The sequence below is a fragment of the Podarcis tiliguerta genome (genome assembly GCF_965153285.1).
Source record: "Podarcis tiliguerta genome assembly, chromosome: 6".
Classification (NCBI taxonomy): Eukaryota; Metazoa; Chordata; class Lepidosauria; order Squamata; family Lacertidae; genus Podarcis; species Podarcis tiliguerta.
The window spans coordinates 6,172,790-6,197,962 of NC_139539.1; the positions used below are offsets into that span (position 1 = coordinate 6,172,790).

Genomic DNA, 25,173 nt, shown 5'->3' on the forward strand with positions numbered 1-25,173 from the left:
GGCTCCCTTGGCCAATAAAGCGAGATGAGCGCCGCAACCCCAGAGTCGGCCACGAATGGACCTAATGGTTAGGGGTCCCTTTACCAAACAGCATGAAATGGCCAATGGGTGACTGCAGGCTCAGGTTTGTGGAGAGACTGGGGGATATGAGGGGCAGTGGGGGCCGAAAGAGGGGAGGGTTGTCAGGCAGGGATGGGGGGGGCGTGGCTCAAGGGAAGGTCCCAAACCCAACCCCAGTTATGTCTCCATGGGGGACTGAGAAAGACCCCTGACTGAAACCCTCAAGGGTTGTTGCTAGCTGGCATAGGTAAAGGGAAAGGGACCCCTGACCATTAGGTCCAGTCGTGGCCGACTCTGGGGTTGCGGCACTCATCTTGCTTTACTGGCCGAGGGAGCCGGCGTACAGCTTCCAGGTCATGTGGCCAGCATGACTAAGCCGCTTCTGGCGAACCAGAGCAGCGCACGGAAACACTGTTCACCTTCCCGCCGGAGTGGTACCTATTTATCTACTTGCACTTTGACGTGCTTTCGAACTGCTAGGTTGGCAGGAGCAGGGACCGAGCAATGGAAGCTCACCCCGTCAAGGGGATTCGAACTGCCGTCCTTCTGATCAGCAAGTCCTAGGCTCTGTGGTTTAACCCACAGCGCCACCCGCGTCCCTTGCTAGCTGGCATAGGCAGTGCTAAATTAGAAGGACAATTGGTCTGACTCAGTACAGCTTCCCATATTCGTGGTAGCAAGCTGAAGCCCCAAACATGGACTACTGCAATGCGCTCTATGTGGGGCTATCTTTGAAGGTGACCTAGAAATTGAACTATTCCAGAATGCAACAGCTAGGCAGGTGACTGGGAGCGGCCGCGGAGACCATATAACACCAGTCCTGAAAGACCTACATTGGCTCCCAGTACGTTTCTGGGCACAATTCAAAGTGTTGTGCTGACCTTTAAAGCCCCAAACGGCCTCGGTCCTGTATGAAGGAGCATCTCCACCCTGATTGTTCAGCCCAGACACAGAGGTCCAGCTCCGAGGGCCTTCTGGCGGTTCCCTCCCTGCGAGAAGTGAGATTTCAGGGAACCAGGCAGAGGGCCTTCTCGGTGGTGGCACCCTCCCACCAGATGCCAATAAACAACCACCTGACTTTTAGAAGACATCTGATGGCAGCCCTGTTCAGGGAAGTTCAGGGAAGTTTTTAATGTTTGATCTTTTATCAACAACGTGTTTATTTTGTTGGGAGCCGCCCAGAGTGGCTGGAGAAACCCAGTCAGATGGGGGCGGGTATAGAGAACAAACTATTATTATTATTATTATTATTATTATTATTATTATTATTATTACCTGCGCTCCCCGATTCTCCCCCTGAAAAGGCTCCTTTCTGTTTCGGGAGGTGGGCTGGGTCAAGCCAGGCGGAAACCTTAAAATTCTTATCACAGGACCAACCATCCTCACCAAGTGGACTGCAAGAGCACTTCAACGCAGAACCTGAGGGCCTTGTCGTGCAGGGACAGGGGGCAGCAATCCCTGTGAGGGACGGCTGCATATCCCTGCATTGCCGGGGGGGGGGGTGTTGGTCTAGATGAGCCTCAGGTTTCCTCCCAACTCTGTGATTCTGCAATAACGCAGATAAGTGATGGCCCTTGCTCCCTCACCATCACATCTCTGCGCGTGTATCCGGTGACCATTCTGCAGGAATGTTTAAACACACAAATACGCGTGCACACACACACACACACAAACACACAGCCTCAGCAAACAGCCGGCTTAGCAGCACTGGGTATTAAGATGCATTTTTGTCCTTGCAGACAGAAAAAGGAGGGCACACAGAGAGGGAGACAGTTAGGAGGAGCCCTTACCTGACGCTGAGTTCTCTCTGCCGCGGCAACACAAAGAACAGCGAGCAAACCCCGTGTTAAAACAGTGGAAACACCAGCAGGGCGTTAAGAGGCAAAAAGGGAAATAAAAACACAGGGAGACATGTTTTCCCGGGATTCACAGCACTTGGAGCAGTTAGCATCTTTATTATTATTATTTTTAAAAAGCACCCGCTGCGATTTCAGCTTTGCTCAGGGGGCAGCTCTCTTGGGGGGGGGGGGAGGCCGCTTTGCAAAGCTGCCACAACTAAGCACGCAACTACGTTTCCCAAATACCGCCACGTCTGGCAGGTCCCCCCCCCCCCCGCCAAAAGAAGCGTACATATTTAATCGGGTTTAGGATTTCGCTCAAATCTAATATTACCTATGGTGTCTCTGCGAGATTTAAAGGGTTTTTTTTTAAACAAAGTGTATGTGGTGGGGAGAAAACAGAAGGGGGACAATACACCTGAACCCCAAACTGGTAAGAGCAGCTTCAGAATTGCCTGGTATGATTTAGCCCTAGAATTTAAAATTAGCATTTAAAAATAACTGTAAGGAGGGAGAGACTGGGGTGTGTGTGCGCGCGCAGTCTGAATGGCACATGTTGCAGGGATCCATTGAATTCTCGCTCTGAACACCCACATGGTGTGCAAGCCCATGGGCCAATGACCAAATAAAGACATCTTGAGTCAGCTGAAGCCACTGGAAATGTCAGCCTGCCGTTCAGCTTCAGAATCCAGCAGATCTGCCTAAGTTCTGTGGCAGCCCCCCAAGTTATGGGGTTTCCTCCTTAGGGATACTGCTCTGGCCCTGGTGACTCTCAGGCAGGCAGAAAAGTTTTATTTTACTTCAAATCTTTGAAATTCAGCACTGAAGGTTTTAAGCCTGCTCTTCCTGGCTCTTTCATGCTCTTTGTTCAAATTCTGTCACTGTTTAAACTGGTTTCCTGGTGCTTTCCTTTAAACTGCTCTGTGGTGTTTCCACCAGCCGGCAGCAGGTACGAAATTGCGCTTTACACACAAGACGTTTGCATAAATATTATCTCTGAGGAAGAAAAGCGAGTGGTTTTTGAGCAGGCTTCCTGAAGCTGTTGGCCTCTAGATATTTTGAACTCTAACTCCCATCATCCCTGGCTGCTGCGTGCACCGGGAGTTGTAGTTCAAAAACATCTGGAAGGCCCCATGCTGGGGGGGGGCTATTTTAGGGGGTGCAGTTGAGTGCCACAGGCGTTTTAGTACAGAAGCTATGCCCTCCCGGGCATGGGAGACAAATGGTTTTGTCATATCCTCCCTGCTAGTACGGTTTAGTCCTTGAATTAAAAATTATGATTTTTTTAAAACTGCAGTGTAATCAACTGAGAGCACCTTTCAGATATTTGACCACAAGGTTTTTTGTCCATTGTTTGCTCCAGATACTGTATTTTTCGCTCCATAAGATGCACTTTTTCCCTCCTAAAAAGTAAGGGGAAATGTGTGTGCATCTTATGGAGCGAATACAGGGGGGAGGCAGGCAGGACAAGCCCCCAAGAGCCGCACACAAGCTCCGCGCGGCTCTTGCGGGCTTTTCCCCGGGAGCGAGAAGGGAGGTGGAGGAGTTGCCACAGTCGAGCGCAGCCTCTCCCGGTCGGAGAGGCTGCGCATGGCTAAAGAAGCCAAGACAGCGAGCGGGATGGATCCGGGCTTCCCCGGCAGCCCCAAGGAGCTCTGGGAGAAGTGGACAGACTGCACGCAGCCTGTCTGCTGCCCTTTGGGGCTGGGGGGGGGGGATAATATTTTTTCCCTTGATTTCCCCCTCTAAAAACTAGGTGCACCTTATGGTCCGGTGCACCTTATGGAGCGAAAAATACGGTACTGAGCAGCCCCAAGTTGCAGATTTATTGCAAACCGCCCCCTTCTCTCCTCCCCCCATGAGTTGAAATCTTCTCCCCACCCTGCGAGAGCTGCAAACTGAGCAAAGAAGCTGAACAAGCAAACAGCTTTTTAAGAAATAACAGAAAACGGGGACGGGGGCGGTTGGAATAAACACATCCAAACACCGAAACTGACAACCCGGTGGGCAACAGAGGATTTCATGCGGTTAGTTGGCAAGTGAGTTCCGGAGACCTGCCCCCCCCCCTTTGGCGCCTTTCGCCCCCCTCCTCCCCCCCCCAGTCATTCGGGGGCAGGTCCCAAGAACCTTCTCAGACAGGACAAAAATTAACTTGCCGCCTATATATGCATCTCAAGAGTTGGGCAGAGGCTCTTCGGTTCCTCCTTGGTTGTCTTCTAGATTACTGATCCTTTTTGATGGTCCCTAAATGGAGGGGGTGGGGCTGCTCCCCCCACTACAAAAAACTCCCCACTCCACTTCTCAGAAGGGTTGGAGTGGAGCCGGAGCAAATTCCCCCTTTCCTGGGATTTCCCAATTAGACCAGTACTTCTCAAATTCAGCTGCAGTGGCTTCTTGCAGTGGCGTAGCGTGGGTTGTCAGCACCCGGGGCAAGGCAAGTAATTTGCACCCCCTAACCCGTGGATTTTAGCACTCGAGTGCAAGCGCACCCACCCCCCAGATGTTGCGCCCGGTGCGGCCGGCCCCCCCTGCACCCCCCACGCTATGCCACTGGCTTCTTTTATTATTTATTGCAAGGACAGAGAACTGGTTGCTCTCCAGATTCGCCCCCCCCCAGGCTACAAATCCCATCAGCGCTGAGCACTGGCCAGGCTGACAAGGAATGATGGGAGTTGGAGTCCACTAGTATCTAGAGGGCCGCAGGTTCCCCAAGCCCGACTCGTTGCTCTCTGCAGTTGGGTCTGTTCCACACAGTTAGTTGATGTGGGGCTGATCCTCACCACAGGATCGTAGAATCGGATCCAGTGCCGAGAAGCAGTTTGATGTGAGCTCGGAGCTGCTGCCCAATCAAATACTATGTGGTCACACTCTACCTCAGTTGTGTTGGGCAGTGCCGCATAGCGGTTAGAGTAATAATAATAGTATTAGTAATAATAACGCCACCCTTCTGCTTTGGTCAGGGCCGTCTTAACCATAGGTGGCAGGGGGTGTGGGGCACCCGGGCGCTAGGCTCTCAGGGGCGCCAGGCCGAGAGTCCGGGCCCTGAGAGTTGGAGTCCATGGAAGAGCCCACCTATTGGCTGGAGCTCCTCTACTCTGCGCCGTGAGTTCAGGGGTGAGCGAGCTAGCGAGGCGCTGAGGCAGCCGGCTGGCTCTACCCTTCTGCGCACCTGGGATTGGCATAGTGCATGCTCTAATTATCTCCCGCTTGGACTACTGCAATGCGCTCTACGTGGGGCTACCTTTGAAGGTGACTCGGAAACTGCAACTAATCCAGAATGCGGCAGCTAGACTGGTGACTGGGGGCGGCCGCCGAGACCACATAACACCGGTCTTGAAAGACCTACATTGGCTCCCAGTATGTTTCTGAGCACAATTCAAAGTGTTGGTGCTGACCTTTAAAGCCCTAAATGGCCTTGGTCCAGTATACTTGAAGGAGCGTCTCCACCTCCATAGTTCTGAGGTTCAGCACCGAGGGCCTTCTGGCGGTTCCCTCGCTGTGAGAAGCCAAGTTCCAGGGAACCAGGCAGAGGGCCTTCTCGGTAGTGGCACCCGCCCTGTGGAACGCCCTCCCACCAGATGTCAAAGAGAAAATTAACTACAGTGGTGCCTCGCAAGACGAAAAGAATCCGTTCCGCGGGTCTTTTCGTCTTGCGGTTTTTTCGTCTTGCGAAGCAAGCCCATTGACGGAGTAGCGCTATTAGCGCTATTGACATTTTAAGGGCTAAAAACGGCTTTTTAAGGGTTGGGGGATTAGCGGTTTTGCTGCTAAAATGCTTTTAGCAGTTTAGCGCTTCAGGAAAAGGGGTTTTGGAGCGGGGAAAAAATTCAATTTTTTTCATCATTTTTCGTCTTGCGAAGCAAGCCCATAGGAAAATTCGTCTTGCGAAGCGCCTCTGCAGACGGAAAACCCTTTCGTCTTGCGGGTTTTCCATCTTGCGAGGCATTCGTCTTGCGGGGCACCACTGTACCAAACTTTTAGAAGACAGCTGAAGGCAGCCCTGTTTAGGGAAGCTTTTAATGTTTAATAGGTTATTGTATTTTAGGGTTTTGTTGGAAGCCGTCAAGAGTGGCTGGCGGGGTATAAATAATAAACTATTATTATTATATTATTATTATTACACCACAAGGTTCCTGGCCTTGATCAGACATCGATGCCAACAACTTGGGCTGGTTTGTTTGTTGCACTCGATCAACAAGTCTGTGGAACCTTTCTAAAAAAAGGTGCCCCCCCCGGCAGAATTTTTCACCCCGGCGCCACATATGCTTAAGACGGCCATGGCTTTGCTTGCCCCAGCCTTGCCCCAGCCTAACGATGCCGACAGATGTTGTTGGGTTCCAACGCCCACCAGCCTCAGCCAACGTGGCCAATGGCTTGGGGGTTTATGGGTTGTTGTAGCACATCAACATCTGGAAGGGGCAAGGTTGGAGGAAGCCAGGGAGAGTACGTTGGATTAGGACTTGAGCCGGTTAGCATTTCGCTGCCCGCAAAGTCGCAGAGCTCTCTGGGCGATCTCGGGCCTGTGGCTCACCTCACAGGTGGCGAGGATCAAATGCTCAAGGAGTGTAGGAAAACGGGGAAGAGAACCTGATAGTTCGCCTTAGTTCGCTGGAGGAAGGTTGGGATAAAGACGTGGCAAATGATTTTTGTAGTTCTGCCCAGAGAATTTGCATGAGGACAGACTTCCCCAAGATGGCCTGCAGATGTCTGGAATTTGACCAGCTGGAGAAGACTGCCTTGAGTGATCCCTCATCCCCTTTGCTAGGCGACTGGGAAGCATGGGCCAAGTATGGAGTCTGATCTGGAATGACTTTCAGCAGAGTCTGAGGGTCTTTGGGGCACGTTCTGGGAAGAGGCTGGGCCATTTGCAGACCCCACCAGATAACCCACCCTGGCAGCTCTGTTTGCCCGAAGATGTGGAAGCAAAGGAGGGGCTTGCAAGAGTCCCCCTACCCAACCGGCACACCCAGTGTTCAGCCCTCCCTCCTGCCCTGTCCCACGACAGTTCTTACCTCTTCCAGCTGGCTGTGGACATGCTGCACGATCAGATCGATGGCTACGGTGTTCCCACTGCCTGGAGCGGAGCAGAGAGAGAGAGAGAGAGAGAATTGTGGATACCTGTTTTCTAACAGCTATGACCCGGGAAAGCCACTAGAGGACAGCAGAACACAGTCAACCGGTATGCAAGCGAATTAACATTGCAATGTCCCTTACAGAACTGTTTGCCAACGTGGTGCCCTCTGGTTGTTTTTTTGGATGACAACTCCCATCAGCTCCAACCAAGTGGGACCGAAGGGATTTATAGAATCACAGAATTGTAGAGTCTGAAGGGACCCTGAGGGTCATCTCGTCCAACCCCCTGCAGTGCAGGAACATTTCACCCAACGTGGGGCTCAAACCCACAACCCTGAGATTAAGATGCTCTACCAGCTGGGCTCTCCCTGCTGTCCTGGCCCATGACATGTAGTCCGAAGCAGCTGGAAGGAACGCTGCCTTGGATAGTTGCCGTCTTTTTCTCAGCTGGTAGAGCAGGAGACTCTTAATCTCAGGGTTGTGGGTTCGAGTTCCACATTGGTCGGGGGTTGGACTAGATGACCCCCAGGGTCCCTTTCAACTCTACATTTTTATTATGTCTCTGTATATGCTGGAAGCTACCCAGAGTGACTGGAGCAATCCAGTCAGATGGGCAGAGTACTAATAATAATAATAATTATATGTCCCCCTTGTTTCTGATGTAGATCATCACTCACCCCTTCTTCCCTGGTTGGGGGGGGGGGAGTCATGCTTTGAGGAATCGGATCCCTCCCCCGGTGGCAGTAAATAAGCAGATCAAACGAAAGGAGCCTTCTTAATAGTTAGTTTCCTTAATAATCACAGCGAGAGACAAAGGAATGCATCTCTCTCTAGAAATGGCGTTGCTCCCAGTTAAGGTTTACCCCCTCCGCCTCCATTAATCTACATCACTCCTACGTTGGGTAATCTGAGTTTGTTGCCATTGCGCTTTCTGTTCTATCATGCTCAGAGCCTGTCTAGCCTTAGCAAAGGGGGGGGGGGGGGTCAGGAACGCTTTCCAAGGACACTGAATCTGCCAGCTGTCTCTTTCCTGGTGTTTTCTCTTCCAGCTATTTCTCACCCAGAATTTCCCAGCTTTTCCCCTCTGGACTATGCCCCTCTGCAAACCGCTGTTCTAAATCAATACTGTCCTCCTGCCCTTGGGAAGGTTCAGAAAAGGGCCATTCCTCCTCAGTCCAGCCCCTGACACTTATGTGGGCCCTGAGGCTCACCATACCCATCATGTCTCACAACCAAGGAGAGCCTTATTCTGCGCAGAAAACACGCAGAATTTAAGCATTGGGCAAGCTGTTGTCCCGCCAGGCGAGACTAGGGAGAGGACACCTACCCCGAGGAACGACAATGTCTGCCAGCCGCATGGTAGGCTGGATGTACTGGTCAAAGGCCGGCTTGACAAACTTGTTGTACTGCTTGATGACACCCTCGATGTCCCTGCCGCGCTCGCCAATGTCCCTGCGGAGGCGCCGGACCAGGCGGATGTCAGAGTCTGTGTCGACGAATATCTTCATGTCTAGAAGCTGGAAGAAGCGAGAGGGGATGATGCACTTGCAGATATTCCACTTAATGAATACAATGTGTTCCCAGGGAATCACTTGTTAGGCCCTAAATGGCCTTGGTCCAGCATACCTGAAGGAGCGTCTCCACCCCCATTGTTCTGCCTGGACACTGAGGTCCAGCGCCGAGGGCCTTCTGGCGGTTCCCTCATTGCGAGAAGCGAGGTTACAGGGAACTAGGCAGAGGGCCTTCTCGGTAGTGGCACCCGCCCTGTGGAACGCCCTCCCATCAGATGTCAAAGAGAACAACAACTACCAGACTTTTAGAAGACATCTGAAGGCAGCCCTGTTTAGGGAAGCTTTTAATGTCTGATGCATTACTGTATTTTAATATTTTGTTGGAAGCTGCCCAGAGTGGCTGGGGAAGCCCAGCCAGATGGGCTGGGTATAAATAATGAATTATTATTATTATTATTATTATTATTATTATTATTATTATTATTATTAACTGACTCGTCTCATCTCTCCTGCACCCCCATTTGTCCAATCTCTCTCCCTCTGTCTCTACGTGGCTTCCACCCCAAATTGGCTGGCACCTACCAGCATAGCAGTAGTAGTAGTAGTAGTAGTAACAACAACAACAATAATGATAGAAGGCTGCCATATGTCCAGAATTTCCGGGACATATACAGGACATCAAAAATTGTGTCCGGGTGGAATTTTCCAAAATTGCTTGAAAAACCCGGCCGTATGGCAGTCCATATCGGAAATGTTGCTCTCTCTTTTTTGTGAATTTCCTAGAAAATATATAGCTTATGCAGTCATACCTCGGGTTACAGACGCTTCAGGAATGGATTACGTACGGGTTTCGGTGGTCACGCATGCGCAGAAGCGCTAAATCACAAGCTGCCCATGCGCAGATGCGCTGCTGTGGGTTGCAAATGCTGCAGGTTGTGAACGGACATCCTGCGCGGATCACGTCCGCAACCCGAGCCTCCACTGTATACGTTGGGCAGATTCCAACATATATTAAAACATAATAGCACATGAAACTTTTAAAATAAAAATGGGCAAAGTCGGGATGTTTCAATATCTGAATCTATGGTGTGTATAACAAGGTTCGGACATAATTCTTTACGTTTGGACAACTGAATTTTTGCATGACAAAACTTTTACACGAATGAATGCATGCATGAATTTTGCGTGATTTTTTTTGCACGGCGAACGGTGGGATCTGCGTGTAAAGGGCTAGAGCAGGATTTTAGCCCCCTATCGGCTGTCCCCCCCAGGACCCTGCCTCCTTTGCAGAGGGGTGGGGGGAGAGGAAAGACAGGTGGCCGAATTCTGGACAGCATCACTGCAGAATGAAGTGGCAGGGCCCATGCGACAGAAGTCTCCTCCACATCTATCCCACCGCGACTCAGAACAAGACACCAGGGAGAAGATTTCAATCCAGCCTTTCCTCTGACATGCTGGCTTTCAATGGGGATTTTATCTTATTGTATTAATTTTTATTTGCATAGAGAAAGAATGAACGGTGTCTGCCTACCCTTTGCAGCCCAGGCAAAAGTTGACCACCCTAAGCAGGGCCATCATAAGCATATTCGGCGCCGTGGTGCAAAGCTCCCTCCGGCGCCCCCCCCTTCCCAGAGTTTTTTAGGGAGGATGAGGGACTGAGGGATGCGGGCAGCAGCTGGAAGAGGCCCTTTACAACATTGCACTTAAAGGAGAGCAATGTCTGGGGAGAGTTTGAGGTCCTCAACAGCAGGAAACAGCTGCATCCAGAAAGAAGGAAACAGGGGAGCTGAGAAGACTTGCTTGCAAAAGTGGAGCACACCATGGAGCGCTTGGACCAGGGGCAGGAAGCGCCAAGGATTTCTCCGTTCACAAATAGAGTTGTCTTTTAAGCAAGAGAAGCAGCCAAAAACCACCCAATCCCCTCTCTCTAGTGCAGATGCTTCTCTGCTGACAATCCCCCGGCTGGCCACTGGAGGTCACTGTTGCCCCAAGATTGCCCGATTGTGAAACAGACCATTAAGGGAATGTGCGGGATACATTACGATTTTTTTCTGTGATCGTCTTATTATTTATTATTATTATTAGTAGTAGTAGTAGTAGTAAATTGTGTTTTTAATGTTGGACACCACCCTGAATAACGGGGCAGTATATAAACTGAAATAATAATAATAATAATAATAATAATAATAATAATAATAATAATAAATAATTATAATTATAGCAGCAGCAGCAATAATCCTTAGGGAGCTGCAGGACACGCATTGTGCCTGTGGTCACTCTTTGTGGGGAGACACGCTTTGTGCCCCAGGTCAGACCATTTGCCCACCTAGCCCTGCTCTGTCAACTCGGACTGGCAGCAGCAGATCTTCGTGGTCTCGGGCAGAGAGAAATCTTCCCCACCCCCCTGCTACGTGAGCATTTAAATCTGGAAACGATTGGAATCAGGGACCTTCTAAGAAGAAGAAACAGACAATCCCCTAAAAGGAGTCCTCTGTTCCCCAATTTTATTTTACACGACTTCTATATACAGTCATACCTCTTGTTACGTTTGGTTCAGGTTACGTCTTTTCGAGTTGCGCTCCGCGGTGACCCGGAAGTACCGGAAAGGGTTACTTCCGGGTTGCACCACTCGCACATGCGCAGGCACGCAAAATGATGTCACACACATGCGCAGAAGCGGCAGATCCCGTTCACAACCAGAGGTACCACTGTATAGTAAAGGTACCCCTGCCCGTACGGGCCAGTCGTGTCCGACTCTAGGGTTGTGCGCCCATCTCACTTAAGAGGCCGGGGGCCAGCGCTGTCCGGAGACACTTCCGGGTCACGTGGAACTGCCGGGTCACGACGAAGCTGCTCTGGTGAGCCGGCACCAGCACAGCACATGGAAACGCCGTTTACCTTCCCGCTATAAAGCGGTACCTATTTATCTACTTGCACTTAAGGGTGCTTTCGAACTGCTAGGTGGGCAGGAGCTGGGACCGAAAGACAGGAGCTCACCCCGACGGGGGATTCGAACCACCGACCATGAGATCGGCAAGCCCTAGGCGCTGCGGTTTTACCCACAGCGCCACCCGCGTCCCGCTATACACCACTGTATAAATATGTATAAATACCCTGTATAAATACAGTGGTACCTTGGGTTATAGACGCTTCAGGTTACAGACACTTCATGTTACAGACTCCACTGACTCAGAAATAGTACCTCAGGTTAAGAACTTTGCTTCAGCATGAGAACAGAAATCGTGTAGCGGCAGCAGGAGGCCCCATTAGCAAAAGTGGTGCTTCAGGTTAAGAACAGTTTCAGGTTAAGAACGGACCTCCAGAACAAATTAAATTCCACTGTAAAAAAGAGGGACACCTGAGCACTGGCAAGGGCCTTCACCTTCTTTGCAGATAAAAAAATCTATTAAAAAAACAGGGTTAATGGGCCATTTCTGAAACACCAGGGACCTTGCCATACCTTCAGGAGTTCCTTGTCTGCAAATGCCATGATGCCTTCAAATATGATCACATTGGCGCCGTACAGCGTTTTCTGGAAAGAGAGAGGCATGCCATGAAGACCGGATAAACAAGCAAAACGAAACAAAACGTGGCTTTGAAAGGGAGAAAAAAAGTCCTCCTCAGGTGGGTCGCCAGTGCTTGCTGGAAAGGAGAGGAGTAGTGCTACTCATGAAACACATTGGCGATTTATATTCACAGAATAATAAATTAGACATTCTTTATCAACCTTCTGAGAAAAATACAAAACATTAAACAAAGCCACAGAGACGTGCGAACTACCCAACCTAAGATGAACTCATAATGTCTGGTTTCAATAGATTTTTCAAATGCTTAGCTCTGTCTTTTAGAATCATAGAATCATAGAAGAGTTGGAAGAGACCACAAGGGCCATCGAGTCCAACCCCCTGCCAAGCAGGAAACACCATCGGAGCACTCCTGACATATGGTTGTCAAGCCTCTGCTTAAAGACCTCCAAAGAAGGAGACTCCACCACATTCCCTGGCAGCAAATTCCACTGTCGAACAGCTCTTACTGTCAGGAAGTTCTTTAGATAAGTTCATGAAGATACCAACAAAACGCAAGTCTGGTGATATTCACAATACCGAGAGATGCTAGTGGAGTTGTAGATAGATGTTAATAGGGTCGTAGGCGACAGAGTGCTGGCGTTTTGCACCTGTTTCGCCCTGGCAGCCCAAGTAATCAAGAGGCCCTTTTACTGGGGCTTGCAGGTAGCACACTCCCAAGATAGTTTTCCAGGCTTCTTCAATGGTCTAATCTCAAAGTCTTGATACAGATACTGATATTCAGTTTTATAGAGAATACTCTTTCTTGGCTTAAGCTTAAGTGACTGATTTGCTAAGAGAGGAGGGCAAGCTGGTTCAAATGTGCCAGCAGAACACATCTGGCACGCTGCCCTGCAGTGTTGGCCCAACCAGTGGCGTAGTGTGGGTTGTCAGCACCCGGGGCAAGGCAAGTAATTTGCGCCCCCCCCCCGCTGCACTGTCCCTCCCCCAGATAGTCCCTCGCTCTCTGAGCGTGCCCCCCCCAGATGTTGCGCCCGGTGCGGCCGGGCCCCCCTGCACCCCCACGCTACGCCACTGGGCCCAACGGAGGCTTCCCTACCACCTCAGCCCTCTTCTCCCTCGCAAGAAGCAACAGCCACCTGGGAGCCACTTCTAATCTGAATACAAAGAGGAGGGAAAAGGGAAGGAGGGGACAAGGAGCTTCCAAGTGGGAGAACGGAGGTCCGCTCGTAAGAAATATTGGATTTGAAACAGGCATGAAAATGCTTGCAGGCAAGGAGGAGAGAGAAAGGAAGAGGGCGGGAGCGTTCCCATCGGATGCCAAACAGATAAACTACCATATTTTTTGCTCCATAAGACGCACCTAGATTTAAGAAACAAAAAAATATATATTCTGAATGAAACAATGGGTGCGCGATTATTTTTGTACCATTGCAGCCCCAGGAAACAGTGAATGCGTAATTTTTTTGGGGTTTTTTGCTGTAGCCATGGACATGCTATGTGATCTGATGGTGAATTTGGGGTGACCCGATGCAAAAATCCTGAGGATCCTGAGGATCCATGGGCTTTTACCTCCTCCTTCTCAGGCAGCCTCCGCTAGCATCCCTTATCTCTCTTCCAATCCCACCGATCAGCTGTTTCCTTTCAACACTCCCTTCCCTCTTGTTTGCCTTAGTGTCTTTTTCTTAGCTGGAGCAGTTTTTTGCTCCTCCTTTTCTTCTAATTTCTCTCCTTATTGCTCAAGTCTTCCTGTTTCCCCCCTTTGCAAGTTTGCTGTCTTTACCTCCCCCCACCAGGCAGCCTCCTTTATCTCTAGCATCCCTTATCTTTCTCCCCGATCGGCAAACAATCAGCGGCTTTGTTTCAACACCCACTTCCCTCTTTCAAAGAATAGAGCATGGCAATTCGGCTCCAGGGACCATGCATTCACTCCATAAGATGTGCAAACATTTCCCCTTACTTTTTAGGGAGAAAAAAGTGTGTCTTATGGAGCAAAAAATACGGTATAGACGCATTTTAGAAAACCTATGAAGGCAGCCCTGTATAGGGAAGTTTTTAGTGTTTGATGCTTTATTATGTTTTTATATTCTGCTGGAAGCCACCCAGTGTGGCCGGGGCAACCCAGTAAATAAATAATGAAATTATCATCACCATCATCATTATTAGGAGAGCTGTCAACGGGAAGTGGCCTTTGGTGAGATCAAGTCCTGGGGGTGAGGCTTCCCTAGATGTTGCTGGGCTCTCAACAAATACAACAAATACAAGATGGGTGACACCTGGCTTGAGAGCAGTACATGTGAAAAGGATCTAGGAGTCTTGGTTGACCACAAACTTGACATGAGCCAACAGTGTGACGCGGCAGCTAAAAAAGCCAATGCAATTCTGGGCTGCATCAATAGGAGTATAGCATCTAGATCAAGGGAAGTAATAGTGCCACTGTATTCTGCTCTGGTCAGACCTCACCTGGAGTACTGTGTCCAGTTCTGGGCACCACAGTTCAAGAAGGACACTGACAAACTGGAACGTGTCCAGAGGAGGGCAACCAAAATGGTCAAAGGCCTGGAAACGATGCCTTATGAGGAACGGCTAAGGGAGCTGGGCATGTTTAGCCTGGAGAAGAGGAGGTTAAGGGGTGATATGATAGCCATGTTCAAATATATGAAAGGATGTCACATAGAGGAGGGAGAAAGGTTGTTTTCTGCTGCTCCAGAGAAGCGGACACGGAGCAATGGATCCAAGGTACAAGAAAGAAGATTCCACCTAAACATTAGGAAGCACTTCCTGACAGTAAGAGCTGTTTGACAGTGGAATTTGCTGCCAAGGAGTGTGGTGGAGTCTCCTTCTTTGGAGGTCTTTAAGCAGAGGCTTGACAACCATAGGTCAGGAGTGCTCTGATGGTGTTTCCTGCTTGGCAGGGGGTTGGACTCGATGACCCTTGTGGTCTCTTCCAACTCTATGATTTTATGATTTTGCCAGCCCCCAAACCAAACGTGGAGTCTGCAATTCCCCCCAGCCAGACGCTAAGTACAGAGAAAATTGTGGAGGAGTCAAGGCACGTATGAACATAGGAATATATATTTCTGCAGCGGATGTATGGAAGGATGTAAACCTTCCGTCAGAATATGACTCCAGGCCGACCGCCAAAAGAATGTACAATCAAAACGGAACGACCTTCTGTGGCTTTTACAACTTTTCCTTGCAAAAAGAAGTGTGTTATCTCACACGAACAAAGGTGTTCTTGTCCAAAGCCTTGAAACATGCCGAGATCACAAGAGCTGCGCTCCAAATGTAAAGAACATCTAACTTTACCGTATTGGCCCGAATATAAGCCACACTTTTCTTTCCAAATTCCGACCGTGAAAAGTTAAAAGTGCGGCTTAAATTCGCGCCCTTACAAAAATGGGCTTTCTCTTCTTTTTTCAAAATAATTTTTATTGAATTTTACTTTATATTCCACACAATCATCATGACTTCCCTCAACTTCCCCTTCTGGTTCTTTAAATATTTATTCCTCCTGCCTGTTTTACTCTACTTTAATTTTGCAATCTGTTGTATTTACAGAAGTATTGCAAAGAAGTGGACTCACTAGCAGGATTTGAGTAAACACTTAAGAAAACAAAGATAAAAGTTAAGGTGCAACAATTGGGAAAATAATAAAATTTAAGATGTGATTTGGGACGTATGGCACAAAAATGACAAGAATGTAATAATAGTTAGGTAAAAGATTACAAAAATTGGCTTTCTTGATATTCCGGCTGAAACAGACATACGGTAAAATGGAACGGGTGTGAGTGCCTGAAGAATTTTAAGGGCTTATATTCGGATATTGTCTTTTTCTCTTCCCACCCGCCTTGACTTTTAAAGGTGCAGCTTATTTGTGGGTGCAGCTTATATTTGGGCCGATATGGTATGCGTAAAACCATAAAAGATTATTCAGCTACGATTGCATGCTCAGTCATAGATTGCACTTGGATATCAACCGGTTTAAGTTCTTGCATGCCTGTGTTGAGGAAATATATTATGCTCATCTCTAGACCTTGATTTCATTTGTTTATTGGGAGTCCAAAAGCACCAGGGCGGCCCCATAAGCTCACTATCCCTGCCCTATGCAACAGGGTGCCAACCACCAACCCTTCCCCTTTGCCAAGTGCCCAAGTATGTTTGTGTCTGTATTAATAAATTTATTATTATTATTCTTAATAAGAAAAAGGGAACAGCGTCTCGCAAATGTTTGCAAGCACCCTCGTCTCATCATGATAATGATAATGATAATGATGATAATAATAATAATAATAATAATAATAATTTATTTCTATCCTGCCCATCTGGCTGAGTTTCCCCAGCCACTCTGGATGGCTTCCAACAAAATATTAAAATACAATAGTCTGTCAAACATTAAAAGCTTCCCTGAACAGGGCTGCCTTCAGATGTATTCTAAAAGTCTGGTAGCTGTTCTTCTCTTTGACATCTGGTGGGAGGGAGTTCCACAGGGCAGGTGCCACTACCGAGAAGGCCCTCTGCCTGGTTCACCGTAACTTGGCTTCTCGCTGGACCTCAGTGTCCGGGCAGAACGTTGCGGGCGGAGATACAGATAGATGCATGCGAGTGCACATGCCATTTATTCATTTAAAAGTATTTCTAGACCACTTACTATTTTAACAATATTTAAGTGGTGCGCAGCAACACAGAATTCTTTTATTATTGTGCGATTCTATTCCTGCAACCCAACCCAGGGCTTTACCAGTTAAGAAATCCTATCAAACAAACAAAAATGTGTAACGCCAAAGGAACATTTTTAAACAACTAAGATGCCGTGTATAAAAGTACCACTGTGGCGCAGGATCCAGTCTTATGGATCAGGGGGAGTTTTGCATTCTGCAAGTAACATCTCTGTTCCACCCCCGAGGCCCACTGAAGAATGAAAGGAGAAGATCCAAACTCATCCATTCTGTTACGGGTCTGGCTCATTCTGTGTGGTTCCTCTTCATCCTGGAGAAGAGTGACTAGTGGGGTGCCACAGGGTTCTGTCTTGGGCCCGGTCTTATTCAACATCTTTATCAACGACTTGGATGATGGACTCAAGGGCATCCTGATCAAATTTGCAGATGACACCAAACTGGGAGGGGTGGCTAACACCCCAGAAGACAGGATCACACTTCAAAACGACCTTGACAGATTAGAGAACTGGGCCAAAACAAACAAGATGAATTTTAACAGGGAGAAATGTAAAGTATTGCACTTGGGCAAAAAAATTGAGAGGCACAAATACAAGATGGGTGACACCTGGCTTGAGAGCAGTACATGTGAAAAGGATCTAGGAGTCTTGGTTGACCACAAACTTAACATGAGCCAACAGTGTGACGCGGCAGCTAAAAAAGCCAATGCAATTCGGGGCTGCATCAATAGGAGTATAGCATCTAGATCAAGGGAAGTTATAGTGCCACTGTATTCTGCTCTGGTCAGACCTCACCTGGAGTACTGTGTCCAGTTCTGGGCACCACAGTTCAAGAAGGACACTGACAAACTAGAACGTGTACAGAGGAGGGCAACCAAAATGGTCAAAGGCCTGGAAACAATGCCTTATGAGGATCGGCTAAGGGAGCTGGGCATGTTTAGCCTGGAGAAGAGGAGGTTAAGGGGTGATATGATAGCCATGTTCAAATATATAAAGGGATGTCACATAGAGGAGGGAGAAAGGTTGTTTTCTGCTGCTCCAGAGAAGCGACACGGAGCAATGGATACAAACTACAAGAAAGAAGATTCCACCTAAACATTAGGAAGAACTTCCTGACAGTAAGAGCTGTTCGACAGTGGAATTTGCTGCCAAGGAGTGTGGTGGAGTCTCCTTCTTTGGAGGTCTTTAAGCAGAGGCTTGACAACCATATGTCAGGAGTGCTCTGATGGTGTTTCCTGCTTGGCAGGGGGTTGGACTCGATGACCCTTGTGGTCTCTTCCAACTCTATGATTCTATGATTCTAGTGGTTTAGAGTACAGTGGTGCCTCGCAAGATGAAAAGAATCCGTTCCGCGAGTCTCTTCGTCTTGCGGTTTTTTTCGTCTTGCGAAGCAAGCCCATTAGCGGATTAGCGCTATTAGCGCTATTAGCGGTTTAGTGGCTATTAAAGGCTTAAGGGATTAGCGGATTAGCTGCTAAAAGGCTATTAGCGGCTATTAAAGGCTTAAGGGATTAGCGGATTAGCTGCTAAAAGGCTATTAGCGGCTTAGATCAGCTGATAAGTGGCTTAGATCAGCTGTTAAGCGGCTTAGCGATCAGCTGTTAAGCGGCTTAGCGAACAGCTGTTAAATGGCTTAGGGGCTTGGGAAAATGGGGGGGGGGGGAGGAAAAAAAAACCCAGGAATCGCAAGGCATTTTCGTCTTGCGAAGCAAGCCCATAGCAAATTCGTCCTGCAAAGCACCTCCAAAACGGAAAACCCTTTCGTCTAGTGGGTTTTCCGTCTTGCGAGGCATTCGTCTTGCGGGGCACCACTGTACAAGGGGACCTTGGTTCTCAAACTGAATCTGTTCTGGGAGCCATTTGACTCCCAAAAGAGTTCGAAAACCAAGGCGTGACTTCCGATTGGCTGCAGGAGCAAACCGGAACACTTATTTCGGGGTTTGAGGCATTCAAGCACCAAGGTACCACTGTATTGGAAAAAAGACCTGGAAGATGAGGGTTCAAATACCTTGTTGGAGGGCAGGTGGGATAGAAAAGTGTTAATAAATAAATAAAATTCTACAGCTGAGCTGACATGCTCCCCCCCTCCCGAATTTTCACTGCGCACATTGGGAGGGATAAAATGATAAAAATGGGAAGGAAAAGAAATTGTTATTTAGGGGCTTTGAATCTAATTCTAAATTATATACCGGAAATGTGGGAGATTACAAGGGGTCAAAAAAAAAAAAAATGGCTGTACCATGCCATATTAGAAGCAAAAAAACCCAAAAACTTGTTTTGATGAATTGGAAGAGATGCAAAAAGATCCCATGGCGCATATGGACAGACCAGCTACATACAAACGAATTGCGTATCGACACAAATTAAGAATGGATAAATATGAAGAAATCTGGAAGGAATACTTAAGCGATAAGGTGGAAAATGGTGGGAAGTAGGGGGAGGAGAGGTGGAGAAATATTTTTAAAAGGGTGTAGTTATAGGTATATCAGTACTCAAATCTGAATTGTTAAATTGTATTATTAGTGTTATTGTGGTTTTTGTTGTAAGTGTTTTTTTTGTGGTTGATGTCTGTATTGAAAAAACGATTAAATAATTTTTTAAAAAAATTAAAAAATGGGAAGGAAGAGTATTTTGGTGATTCTTTTAGGGGTGAGGAACTTACCAATAGTGGGGCGGAGAGGAAAGAGTGCCCCCCCCCAGCTGGGTGGCACCCCCACTTTGATTTCCCAGAATTCCCTCTGAGCAACCATTGGCATCGCTTGCAAGCCAGTTTCATTTTGCCATCCCAGGGATTTCGATTCCAAGTGGATGGACGCAAAATACCCCACAATGTATACCGTATTTTTTGCTCTATAAGACGCACTTTTTCCCTCCTAAAAAGGGGAAATGTGTGTGCATCTTACGGAGCGAATGCAGGCTGCACAGGGAGAGAAATTTGTTTTCTTGTTCTCCTCCTCTCAAACTAGGTACATACTATGGTCGGGCGCGTCTTATAGAGCGAAAAATACAGTATATCATAACCCTTAAAAGACCACCTGAGGCGTGGCTCACCCATTCTTTCTTGCGGCTGTGGGTAGTGAAGTCGTAGATGGGAATCTTGACGCTTTTGCCTTGCTTGAGTTTCTTCAGGGTGGAGATGATCAGGTCGAAGTCGAAGGCGTCAGGGTGGTCAAAGTTGAAATCGTTGCTGGATGCTTGTTGCTGCTGCTCCTTAGTCAGGACCTGACAGAGAAAGAAAGAGGGGGTCACACTCCGAAGGGCAGCCGTGGGGAGGACAGGCAAGGCAGGGTGGGAAATCAGGGAGCAGGAAAGCCCTTGGAAAAGGACCTCTTCTTTTTGTGTGGTTCCGTTACAAGACAGCCTAGAATCATAGAATCATAGAGTTGGAAGAGACCACAAGGGCCATCGAGTCCAACCCCCTGCCAAGCAGGGAACACCATCAGAGCACTCCTGACATATGGTTGTCAAGCCTCTGCTTAAAGACCTCCAAAGAAGGAGACTCCACCACACTCCTTGGCAGCAAATTCCACTGTCAAACAGCTCTTACTGTCAGGAAGTTCTTCCGAATGTTTAGGTGGAATCTTCTTTCTTGTAGTTTGGATCCATTGCTCCGTGTCCGCTTCTCTGGAGCAGCAGAAAACAACCTTTCTCCCTCCTCTACGTGACATCCTTTTATATATTTGAACATGGCTATCATATCACCCCTTAACCTCCTCTTCTTAACCTCCTAGAAGTGTGTCCTCTTCCCTGAATCTCTACGCTCTCTTTATTAAGAAACTAGTAGCATTTTTACTTGGCATTGTAGGAGATGATATTAACAGACAGGACTGTAAGTTGTTTTTATGTGCAATGACGGCAGCAAGAATATCATTGGCACAAAAATGGAAGCAAGAAGAATTACCGACGAAAGAAGAACGGCGGATGAAATTGATGGATTATGCAGAACTAGATAAATTAACTGGAAGGATTCAAAACCTGCGGCACCAGAGATTCTTAGAAGGCTGGAGTAAATATATGAACTATTTGAAAAGTAATAGTAATGAACAGATTACACTAGTAGGATTGCAAGAAGTTTTGTAAGGAGGACTATTTGAAATTTTGCAAGGAAGACTATGAGGAGAATTATTAGTTAATGATAATTAAGAGTAATAGAGAAATTAAGAAATGCAGAATGAGTGATAAAGAACAGAAAATCATCAGAGGTATTGATGGAAGTCTAAAACATTGTATAAGATAAGAAGTTATGTTATATGACTGTTGGAAATGATATGTTTTAAAAAATCAATAAAAATGTGTGTGTATGTATATATCGCTGCGCAGCTGGCTGTCCTGGCTTCTGGGATAGCCGCGCGCAACTTCTCCCGGGCAAGGGGAGCCTTCATCCTGCTGCCCGGGAGCGGCTGCGCGTGGCTAAGGCTCCCCCAAGAGCCGCGCTCCCTTTAAAGAGCATGAGGAGTGCGTGTGCGGCTCTTGGGGGCTTTCCCCCGAGGAGGGAGAAGGGACTGACGGGCTGCCCTCCTCCGGGAAAAGCCCCCAAGAGCCGCACACACGCTCCACGCGGCTCTTTAAAGGCAGCGCTGAGCAGAGCCTCCCGCCTGCATTGGCTCCATAAGACGCACACTCATTTCCCCTTCCTTTTTAGGAGGGGAAAAGTGCGTCTTATGGAGCAAAAAAATACGGTATATGCTCTAAGCAGCCAGGGAGTTTCTTCCAGCTGAAGAGAAAAGGCATGAAACAAATGCCTCTGAATAAACAAATAGGATGCCCTGCTCTAACACTTTTACCCATTCCCTTTCCTAAAAGAAGAAAATTACAGTGGTGCCTCGCAAGAGGAAAAGAATCCGTTCCGCGAGTCTCTTCGTCTTGCGGTTTTTTCGTCTTGCGAAGCAAGCCCATTAGCGGCTTAGCGGCTTAGCGCTATTAGCGGCTTAGCGGGCTTAGCGGATCAGCTGTTAAGCGGCTTAGCGGATCAGCTGTTAAGCGGCTTAGCGGATCAGCTGTTAAGCGGCTTAGCGGCTTGGGAAAAAGGGGGGGGGAGGGAAAAAATCCCGCAGGAACTCGCAAGACATTTTCGTCTTGCGAAGCAAGCCCATAGGAAATTTGTTTTGCGAAGCACCTGCAAAATGGAAAACCCTTTCGTCTAGTGGGTTTTCCGTCTTGCGAGGCATTCGTCTTGCGGGGCACCACTGTAAACAGAAATGAAGGTTATGATGCTGAGCTCTGCCTCTCTCACCTTGTAGAAGGAGTCCATGGAGAGGAGAACGACCCAAGGCACATCCAAGGCCTCGATGATCATCCTGGCCACGGTGGTCTTCCCTGAGGCACTGCCTCCGCCGAGACCTGGGTCGGGGGTGCAGGAGGATGTAAAGGAATCAGCTTAGTTTCAGTTTCGTCTGTTTATTAAGAACATATTTTTGTCAACCTTCCTTTATCATGACAGATCCCAGGGCAGAATAGGAAGCCTCTTTTTATTGATTATTTTATTGATTAAATTTGCATACTGCCCTTCATTTTTTTGCAGAAAGCAAGCGCAGGAGGATGCTTGTGCAGTTAAAGCTGCAAAGAGTTAAGGCTGCAGCCTCCGCTTCTTTTATCGCTTTTTGTATATAATTTTATTATGTTTTCTGTTCTACAATTTAACATTTTACATCCTTAAGATATCAGTGGTTTCCCTTCTGCTCTTTCCATGGTTCATTTTACACATCATAAACCCCTGCACATTTTACAAAAAAAAATATACCATTCAGTATTCCATTATTGCATCCATCCAAACTTATTTACGCTGTTGAATTTATCTTAATGCTGCCAAAGTTTTCAGCTGTACACAATTATTTCCCATACATTCAGTAAACGTTTCCCCATCATCTTTAAATGCATGTTCTTCTTGTTCTCTTATTCTATATGTTAAGTCTGCGAATTGCTCACATTCTGTCAGCTTAAGTTGCCATTCTTCTTTGGTTGGGACTTCGCTCGTTTTGCATTTTGGGGCTAACGAAACACGGGCCACAGTAGTAGCATACATAAAAAACCTTTTTTGACACCTGGGAATTTCAATCTGAATTATCCCCCAACAGAAAGGACTCTGTTTTGGGGGGGAACGTACTTATAAACGTTCCCCCCCATCATTTCCCAATATTCTTTTACCCTTTTACAAGTCCACCACATGTGATCAGAACGTTCCCTCCACCTCTGGGTGCAGACTTTGTTTCAATCTTGTGTTTACTGATGGCTCAGTCCTGGGAGTCTATTCCCCCCCCCTCCCCGCTCCCCGAATAGTGCCAGCATATTGAGGAAGCAACTTGCTTATCTGAATCTCTCTCTGGTCCCAGTTCTTGGACTATATCAACAGGCAATAAGTTAAAGAAAACCGGAATGCATTGCTGGTTGTTTAAGAGCAATGTGCTGCGTTGTACTTGCAACTTTTTTTTTTTTTTGCAACGAGTTTAAGACAGTTTGCAGTAAACTTGGGAACACTTTCTTGCCGTGGAGAGCTCATTGACCCATACTGTGCACAAAGTCAAGATGGGGGAATTCTCCTCACATAACTCTAGAAGATGAACTGCCTCTTTCTTCTATGCTGGTTAAACATCTGCCTTACATCTGATAAATATCCTCTCCTCAGCGAAGTTTCGTTAGACCCCTTTCTTTCCCCAGGGCTACAACAGTTTAACAAGAAGGTACAGCAACTCGGGCTGTCAGTGGAACTTTTGCGATCGATGTCCCTACCATCTGCCAAGGCTATAATAAAAACTAGGTTGTGGGATATTGAACGCCAAGAACAGTAGCAGCAGAGAAAACATGTCCCCCTCTTTATTTTAAACTTTCTTGGGCACATGAAACTAACCACAATTACCTTGAATTTCTGCTTAACCCTCAAGAAAGAAGGGCATTTTCGCTGGCCAGGTTTAATTCAAATCCATCCAACCTCCTTTGGGGAAGGTTCTCAGGCAGGGTGGAAGGAGAAAGAATTTGACTATGTGAAGACCACCTGGTGGAAACCCTTACTCACATGGTTCTTAATCGTAAACTATATGCTGATCTCCATCAGCAATTTCTAGATCAACTCCGCATCCCCAACTGGAAACCGGAGTTGGAGGTCATACATTTTCTATTACTGGGGAATGATCAGGAGCTCATCAAGTCAGTGGCTAAATATCTCTATTTGGTTTGTTGTCGTCGAAATACACTGCGGACATCTGATCTCCCTGGAGACCTAGAGATGTGATGATAGACTGCTCTGCTTCCTTCCTTTTAGCAAATGTTTTGTGCCACCGGGGAAGTGGTAATTCTGTATTGATTTGTTTTGGATGCGATGCCAATAAAAGGTTTGATGATGATCTGCCTCTCCGTCTTATTCATAGCTGTCAACTTACAGATTTGAAAATAAGGGATCAGCAGCCTCTAAAACAAGGGATCAGCAGCCAAAATAAGGGATTTTCCAAGCACAGGTATGTTCAGCTTCTGAGCCCCTCCGAGCCAAAGGCAGAAAGCCCAGCCAGCAGCCAAACGAAGCCACAAGACTCAAGGAAAACCACCGTCACCTCTCCGCTGGGAAGCGCTGAGCAAAGGCGAGTCCCCAGGCAACACAGCCAATTTGATCAGCACAAGGCATGCAAGCTCCACCCCCCAGTCGTTCTTAGACTCCTTATTGGGTGAGCAACACAGCAAAGCAACACAGCTGGAGCTTCCCTCCTCCCTGGCCGGCAGGGAGGGAGGGAGAGGAGCTGCTTCCTTTGAAACCCGGGAAATTTAAGGGGCATCATCAGTAAGGGACAGCAGCGGGACACGGTGCTGGGATAAGGGACTGTCCCGCCAAATAAGGGACGCTTGACAGCTATGGTCTTATTCCCAAAACGCGACCAGCCCTCGGTCCCAGAGTGAGGTGTCTTACCGATGACAAAGGCCTCCTTCGACTGCGCACCATGCTCGTTGTACCAGGGGGGCCGGCCGGCTGTGTAGATCGTCCTCTTGCTTGTCCGCAGCAGGGGCGGCTCAGATTTGCACTGGCTGGTGGTCCGTTTCCGCGGCGACCTCGTGGAACCCACTGCGGGGAGCAGCCTGTCCAGGGATTCGGCGCTGCTGTTGCTAAGGAGACAAGGAGAGGGAGAAGTCTAGGCCTACATCAGTGGGCGAGATGGGAAACCTACCTCACAGGGTTGCTGTGAGGGATTAAAAGAGGAGGGAAGGAGATAACCACGCATGCCACCTCAAGCTCCTTAGCAGAAAAAGGCAGAGGTGTAAAAGGTGTAAGGTGTAAAAGGCAGAGGGCCTTCTCGGTGGTGGCACCCGCCCTGTGGAACGCCCTCCCACCAGATGTCAAAGAGAAGAACAACTACCAGACTTTTAGAAGACATCTGAAGGCAGCCCTGTTTAGGGAAGCTTTTAATGTTTAACAGACCACTGTATTTTAATACTCTGTTGGAAGTCGCCAAGAGTGGCTGGGGAAACCCAGCCAGATGGGCAGGGTATAAATAATAAATTCTATTCTATTT

General features: G+C 47.9%; 1 protein-coding gene across 4 annotated transcripts in view; it reads right to left on the bottom strand.

Moving 5' to 3' along the window:
• Positions 1-25,173, bottom strand: part of UCKL1 (uridine-cytidine kinase 1 like 1) — a 72,509-nt gene that overhangs the window by 16,223 nt on the left and 31,113 nt on the right. For 2 of the 4 annotated variants that reach the window (XM_083447456.1, XM_083447458.1), the window contains exons 2-8: positions 24,573-24,766; positions 21,915-22,021; positions 19,733-19,903; positions 11,943-12,014; positions 8,299-8,488; positions 6,911-6,972; positions 1,851-1,867 (exon numbers count right to left, since the gene is read on the bottom strand). In XM_083447456.1, coding sequence (XP_083303582.1) covers positions 1,851-1,867; positions 6,911-6,972; positions 8,299-8,488; positions 11,943-12,014; positions 19,733-19,903; positions 21,915-22,021; positions 24,573-24,766 — 813 coding nt within the window. The remainder of the gene's footprint in view (positions 1-1,850; positions 1,868-6,910; positions 6,973-8,298; positions 8,489-11,942; positions 12,015-19,732; positions 19,904-21,914; positions 22,022-24,572; positions 24,767-25,173) is intronic. The other 2 variants (XM_083447455.1, XM_083447457.1) reach the window with 1 other exon arrangement.